Source organism: Chrysemys picta, chromosome 9 (assembly GCF_011386835.1).
Source record: "Chrysemys picta bellii isolate R12L10 chromosome 9, ASM1138683v2, whole genome shotgun sequence".
Taxonomy (NCBI): Eukaryota; Metazoa; Chordata; order Testudines; family Emydidae; genus Chrysemys; species Chrysemys picta.
The window spans coordinates 45,667,774-45,675,008 of record NC_088799.1 but is presented as its reverse complement, the minus strand read 5'-3'; the positions used below and the strand labels follow the sequence as shown (position 1 = coordinate 45,675,008).

Below are 7,235 nucleotides of genomic sequence, written 5' to 3'. Positions count from 1 at the left end.
GAAAAACAAAGAAGCCAAAATTGATTCAAGTGAAGCACTGCTGCCACATACATTGGTATAGGTACTTGTGTGGCATGAGTGGGGGCGGGGTGGTGGGTCACATAAGCTACTATAGGCACAAAGAAGGGTGGGGGTGCAATCAAATAAGTTTGAGAACCACTGGTCTAGTATGTGGGATTTGTAGTGGAACTTTAAAAAAAAAAATTGCAGAACACAACACACTAAAATCCTTTTCCAGTGGATGGCAAATATACAAATAGAATAATATACAAGGAATACTGCAAACAGTCAGGAATGGAGAAGCCATTTGATAAAGGGATGCATTATCTATCTGATGCCTTATTCCCAAATCATTGATTATTTTTTTGCTTATTGTTTTGTGGATTAAAAAAAAATCCATTTACACTTGAAACTGAAAAAACCCATTGTATTAGAATTGTCTAATTCAAAATATTCCAAGGTGGCTCTGGTCTGCAGTAATTTTATGGTTGTAACTTTCAGTCATTAGCATTTTCATCTCAAATTACTCTGCTGCTGGGAACACCCTTTGTATTGTATAAGCATTTAGTCATTGAAGATTAGCTAACCTTTGTAAAAATTACATTGGTTTGCTCGCTGAACAATGCCAAATGAAATTTCACATTGACAATTTTACAGCTTTCATAATTATTTTTTAGATTTCAAATGTATTAAAACAGTTCAACAAAATAATCCTCTACTTTTGTCCGATGTTGAGCCCCATGATTAAATTTAAATGTAGCCTGAGTTGTAAATTCTATCTGTCTCCAATGTACCCAGATAACATATTTCCTATTAAATCGTATAAGGGCTCTTAGCAGAAACATTGTTTTGCATGTGTGATACAGAATGTTCTTTTACACCCTGATGATCTATTCAGTAAGTCAGTTTGGGGACTGTTAAATCTCATTTGGCTTAGTAAATGGTAATAGAATGGATGGAGATTACATTATAATGCCAGTTTCTTCCCCTTTGTTTTAATATTGTGATGGATATTTCAGTACTGCTGAAACCAAGGGAAAACTAAACTAATTCAGGCATAGAATGAGCAGTAGCTGTGTAAGCTTCCCACACAGAACTCTGCCAGTATTCAGCCTGTGGTCTGCAGTGCCCCTCTATTCTAGTTCTAGACCTACTCATAAACAAGTAGGTGAGGGTTGTCAAACTTATTTTGTGGAGAGGCCAAATTGCACTCTTAATTATTGCCCAATGGATGGGGTACAGATTCGAACTATATACTGTTCTAGGCACAGTAGTTCTCCCACTAATGTCATTGGGAGCTTTGTACCAAGATCAAGAGTAGAATATAGCCTGTATTTAGTAATGAAAAGTTTTTATTCAGTATCCTATTGTCATATTTAGCATCACTCAAAGGGAAAACATGCTCACCATTAGGACTGCACCACTATTTTTTCCCTTTGTTTTTCTTCCTTCCCTATCCTTTATGTTTGTCTCTCTTCCCTGTTCATTTCTCTTCCTTGCTTCACTCTGCACCTTTTTCCTTGCAGCAATTTCCGCCACCTGCGGGCTGCTCTCCTACCCCAATTCCATCTGCTAAAATGATCAACAGTTAAATACTTAGAGTCTTCATTCGGCTTTAAAGTTAGCACCTCAGTGAGCTGAATGAGGAAATTCACACCTCATGTCATTGTTGTAGGTTGTTTACAGGATCGGGGAAAATAATACTGCTTTGGTTATACTCTGTTCACATTTGGAAGATTATCTTTGCACCCATAAAGTTTAGAATTTTTTTAAAAGTCTGCTTAATCTGCAGAATCTGAATGTCATGCAAACCTCAAAAATACATTGAGAAGGCTGGATGTTTTATGTTCTTCTAGTTGGTTTTGCAGCCCTGCTAGGCCTTTTAGACGCAATTGTGTTTAAAACTTTGAAAAAGAAAATTTTAATCAGAATTATATTTATTTGGAAGAAATCATTTTTTCAGAAGAATGACCCAACTGATGCTGCGTCTGTAAATGTTCTTCATATCTCTGCAGCTGAGTCCAGAATCCTGCATTGGGCTCTACTCCTGGTCTGGCAGTCTTCACAGTCTAGAAAAAGTGACAAACATTGCATGTGTAGTAGAAATTGTGCAGGAAATCAGGCAAGATATTCCCCCTCCTCTGCCCCCATGACTTCTGAGAAAGTTGATTTTGATATTTCTATGTGAGAATAACTGTGAAATGTCCTGGTTTTGTATATTTTTGTATATGCCAAAGAATACATGTATCATTTTTTGAGTAATCTGATCTGTTGTATCTGGGGAAGTGAGGGTTAGTCCAGTTCCTAGTGAAGTGGCATCAACATGATAATCATCTTAATTAGTAACTTTTCTGGTAGGTCTAATAGAAAGACCAAGAGTGAAAGCACATATAGACTGAGCCCCACTTGGTGGGCACTCCAAATCAAAGTTGAGGCATTATTAGTAGGGCATTATTATTATCTAAGGTACTGTTTATCAGGAACAATAAATATTGTCTCTGTGCAATGTTTGGCTATTACATAGATAACATTGCTATGAAGGAGATCAGGATTAACACTGCCAAGTGATATCTGCACAGATTTGCTTGATTTTTTTCACTGAGTGGCTTTCTCTGTCTGCACCTCATTTTATGTTCATTTGCCATGGATTTGCAAATGCAATCAGGAATGTTCACAGAAACAGCCAACTTTCTGCGAATATTCTGCTGTGTTTTCTTAAAGAACATTTGACTTTGTAATTGTATTTGTTCCAGAAACCTAATTTTAAAAGCTTCCCTTGTCTAGTCAGGGACCAGAAATTTAACATGGGATTGTGTCCCATCATAACAGCTCAAATTTGGAATGCTGAATATTCTTAAACTGCTTACAAACCACAGTCCAATAATATTCACAGGATTTCAAGTGAATACATTTGAAAATGTTCAGACAATTTGTGAATAAAATTGGAAAAGATAAAAAAAGCATGATTTGCCCTGCTTTAATATATAAATAAAATGGGCTAAGGACACTAAAATGCATCTATAAAACTACATCAGATTTTGTCAGGATTATCAATAATGGCACTCATATGTGTCCAAGTTAGTTAAGCAATTTAAATAGTTTTATCTCCAGCTGCTTATTTTTTTCAGATAGGAATGCTGTCTCCTATATTGTTTGTTTCTTGTGGTCTTAGGAATTGGGTCATTATTCATAACATAATTTGAAATGAATTTCTTATCAAACATAAGAGGTATAACTTTCAACCATGAGTACAGTACCTCAAAGGCATCCTTGAGAGTGAGATTTTGGTGTCTCATCAGATAGGCAGTGCAGATCGCTGCAGATCTGCTGCGGCCATTTTTACAGTAAACTAAGCATTTTCCACCACTTTGTACTGTGTCCTCTATGGCATTGTTGCACTGTTCAAAATACTTATACAAGTCCTCCAAAGGGTCATCAAAAACAGGAACGCGCAGGCTTCGGACGTGGTGAAGGCCTGGGAATGGCTGCTGCCTGGAGACATTAATACAGAATGTAACTCCCTCTTGAGTGAGGAGTTCTTTGTTGCAAGCTGCTCTAGAATTACTGATTAGCAAAGAGTCGGTGATCTTACAGAGCTGTAACATTGGCAACAAAGGGTGCAGTGTCACCACTGCCCTCTGATGCTTTCATAGGCTGATTTTGATGAGAAGCATTAAGGACTGTAGCAGAACACAAAATGATACTTAAACCCTATTAATTGAAAGTGCAGTTTGTTTCCTGCAGCACTTTGGCTTGTTTCTGCGGTCCTGTTCCTTAGCCATCTGTGCTGTGCTATATTTATTCTACACTTACTGTACCAGAACTAAAGGATTCCTTCAGGTCCTAGTGCTATAGTGTGATAGAAACATTTGAGAAATTAAAACACGTGTCAGAGCCCACAGAGCAATTGTAGAACAGTTTAGAAATTTGAATAGCACCAATTTCTGCAACAATTTTGTAGCTTCTCAACACAAAAATAAATTAATCTGCCCCAGGACTACTGCTTATTCAGAAAGTAATACTACCGTAACCCCTGAAATATTGGAATAAAATGGAACTTGAAGCAAATAGAATATATTCCACCAAATCCGAAGCAGTGGATTGTTTTTAGGAGCTTGGAGTATTTTCTAAAATGCTAATGTTCATAGAAAATGGCACACCCATTTTGCTCAGCACAGCATTCTGAAGTTTGCAGAATATTTGTGGATGAAAGTTTTCAATCACTCTGCACTTTTTGTGGCTAAAAAGTGAGCAAAGAAATGATATAATGAAAGGTACTAAAATAATGCAAGGTATCATATAGTATTGTAAAAGGTGATGGATTGAAAAGTGAAGAGACTAGGAGACAATAGTTTGAGTTCTAATCCTGCCCAACCCGCTTGTTTGCCATGCAACCTTGGAAAATACTTGACCTCTCCATCTCAGTTTCTCCATCAGATGCATAAAATACTTATTTACCTATCTCCCATGAGTATTACAAGGATTAATTAATGTTGGTATGATTCTTTGTAAAAACTATTACTTCTTCTTCGAGTGCTTGTTCATGTCCATTCCAATCAGGTGTGTGCACGCGCGTGCACGTTGACCAGAAGATTTTTCCCCTAGCAGCATCCGTTGGGTTGGCCTGAGTGCCCCCTGGAGTCGCGCCTTCATGGTGCCTAGTATATAGCCCTGCCAACCCGCCCCTCCTTCAGTTTCTTCTTACCACCAGTGACGGTGGCTGGAACTTCCCTTAGCTCTTGCTCAGCAAGTTTGTTTTTTATCTGGTTGTATATAGTTAGTTCCTTAGTGTTAGTAGAGTTATTAGTGTCTTAGTATAGAGTTTGTTGGGGGTTCCCCCCACACTCTGGTTCCCGGAGCCGTGGTATGCCGCGGTCCCCAGGTTCAGGGGTGAAAGTAAGTCCAGTGACTTACCGGTACGCTGGGGCCAGCTCTGGCTCCCAGAAGGGACAAGGCTGAGGGAGTCAGAGCCAGCCCCAGCCCACCCTGTAAGGTAAGTGCCCTCCCCCAGGGTAGCAGCAGCAGCCCGGGACTCTGGGGGCTATTTAAAGGGCCCGGGGCTCCCCTGCTTCTACTGCCCTGGCCCTGTAAATAGCCGTGGGAGCCCTGGGGAAGCGGCGGGGCCGCAGCTATTTAAAGGACCAGGGCAGCAGAGGCAGCTGGAGCCTCAGGCCCTTTAAATAGCCCCTGGAGCCCCCTGCTACCCCTGGGCTCCGGGGGCTATTTAAAGGGCCTGGGGCTCCCCTGCTTCTACCACCCTGGCTCTTTAAATAGCCGCCGGAGCCCCACCGCCACTACTCCAGGGCTCTGGCAGCTATTTAAAGGGCCAGGGTGGTAGAAGCAGCAGGAGCCCCGGACTTTTTAAATAGCCCCCAGAGCCCCGCAGCTCTACCCCAGGGTTCCAGCAGTGGGGCTCTGGTGGCAATTTAAAGGGCCTGGGGCTCCAGCCTCTGCTGGGAGCCCCAGGCCCTTTAAATTGTCCCCTGGGGAAGCTGGGCCACCCCGGTACGGCAAACCAGTTCTTGCCGGTATGCCGTACTGGGGCGTACCGGCTTACTTTCACCTCTGCCCGTGTTTCAAAAACTGTGTGGCCTGACTTTTTGCCTATCACTTAATATCACTTAAAATCTTCTTTTGTAGTCAATAAATTTGTTTAACTGTTTATCTTTACCAGTGAGTTTGCCTGAAGTGCGTGGCAAATCTGCTCAGGTTTGCAAAGGCTGGTGTATGTCCACTTTCCATTGATGAAATGGTGAACCAATTAATAAATTTGCACTGCCAGTCTTGAGCAGTGCAAGATGGTATGTTCCTGAGGTACAGTACTGGGAGCCGCGGGGATTCAGCCAGTGCCTTTCTCTGTGTGATTCATGAGTGGCTCTGGGAGCATTCATGCAATCTAGCTGGGGGGCTGGGGGGGGCTCCACATGCGGTTGTGCTGACTGATAACAGCACCTGGAGGGGGTTGCGGCTGGTCACTAGCAAGGCATTGTGAGAGACAGCCCAGGTCGGAGAGAGTTAAGGGGGCACAGCGATCCCATGGTCCCGGGCTGCACCCTGGGGATCCCATCACAGTGGCGCAGTGAGCAGAGTGAAATACACAGCTTGTTGTACTGAGCAAAATTTGCACTTCATATACTGGTGTAAAGATTTAATTTGTATAAACTTGTCTTATCTAGGCACCTCTCTTGGATTTGATGTTTGCAGAGAAGATGAATTCAGTGCCACTTGTCTTCTTGTCCTGTCTGGGTCTGTGATGGTCCATGTATCAAGGGGTTGGGGGTGCAAGGTGGGCTAGCACAGGGCTCATGGTGTCATTCAACCAGGTCTCAGTGATGCAGCTTATATTGGGTGTTTCGTCACTGATGAGGTCATGGATTGTTTATTGTTTGTTAATGGTAGATCTTGCATTGATCAATATCATCTTTAGTTCATGTTGTTTTGCGCGTTCTGCTTCCAACCCATGCCTAGTAGTGGTCTTGTGCAGCATACAGGTGTTAGATGTCTGGAACCTTGTTTCTTATGTCCATTTTTCCACTGAACTGAGATAAGTGATTATGTGGATTGTGGGAGGGAATAATCTGAATGGAGGAATGATTGGCTGGATATCCAGAAGCCATGGGAAAGGCATGTCTATTGGATATTTTTTGGAACTGTAAGCTGCTTGAGTCCTGGGAATGGGTGGAGCTGAAGCAGTGTGCTCCTGGAGTATTGGTGGCATAACAGCAATGGAAATAACTGTAGTGACAATAATAATGGATATGGTTGAGGCCAGTAGAAGGAGAATGTGTAAATGGCATCATAAGAATGGCCATACTGGGTCAGACCAGTGGTCCTTCTAGCCCAGTATCCTGTCTTTTAACAGTCGCCAGTGCCAGGTGCTTCAGAGGTAATGAACAGAATGGTGCAATTATCGAGTGATCCATCTCCTGTCATCCAGTCCCAGCTTCTAGCAATCACAGTTTTAGGGATACCCAGAACATGGGGTTGCATCCCTGACCATCTTGGTTAGTAGCCATTGATGGACTTATCCTCCATGAACTTATCTAATTATTTTTTGAATCCAGTTATACTTTTGGACTTTACAACATCCCCTGCAAAGAGTTCCACAGGTTGACTGTGCATTCTGTAAAGTAGTACTTCCTTATATTTGTTTTAAACCTGGTATATATTAGTTTCATTGGTGAGCCCTGGTTCTTGTGTTATGTGAAGGGGTAAATTATATTTCCCAGTTCTCC

General features: G+C 41.9%; 1 protein-coding gene across 1 annotated transcript; it reads right to left on the bottom strand.

Moving 5' to 3' along the window:
• Window positions 1-523: 523 nt before the first annotated feature.
• On the bottom strand, window positions 524-3,830 carry DUSP28 (dual specificity phosphatase 28). The gene is made up of 2 exons (XM_005282476.4): window positions 3,258-3,830; window positions 524-2,069 (listed from the first exon to the last, which is right to left on the bottom strand). Exons 1-2 carry the CDS (start codon window positions 3,603-3,605, stop codon window positions 1,938-1,940), a joined length of 480 nt encoding a protein of 159 aa, XP_005282533.2. The 5' UTR covers window positions 3,606-3,830; the 3' UTR covers window positions 524-1,937.
• Window positions 3,831-7,235: the final 3,405 nt, after the last annotated feature.

Excerpts from the sequence above, each read along its gene's own strand:
- DUSP28 (XM_005282476.4), bottom strand. The coding sequence starts at position 3,605 with ATGTTACAGCTCTGTAAGATCACCGACTCTTTGCTAATCAGTAATTCT. Across the intron at positions 2,070-3,257 it reads CTCTCAAGGATGCCTTTGAG|ACTGTGAAGACTGCCAGACC; the intron begins GTACTGTACTCA and ends CACTTTTTCTAG.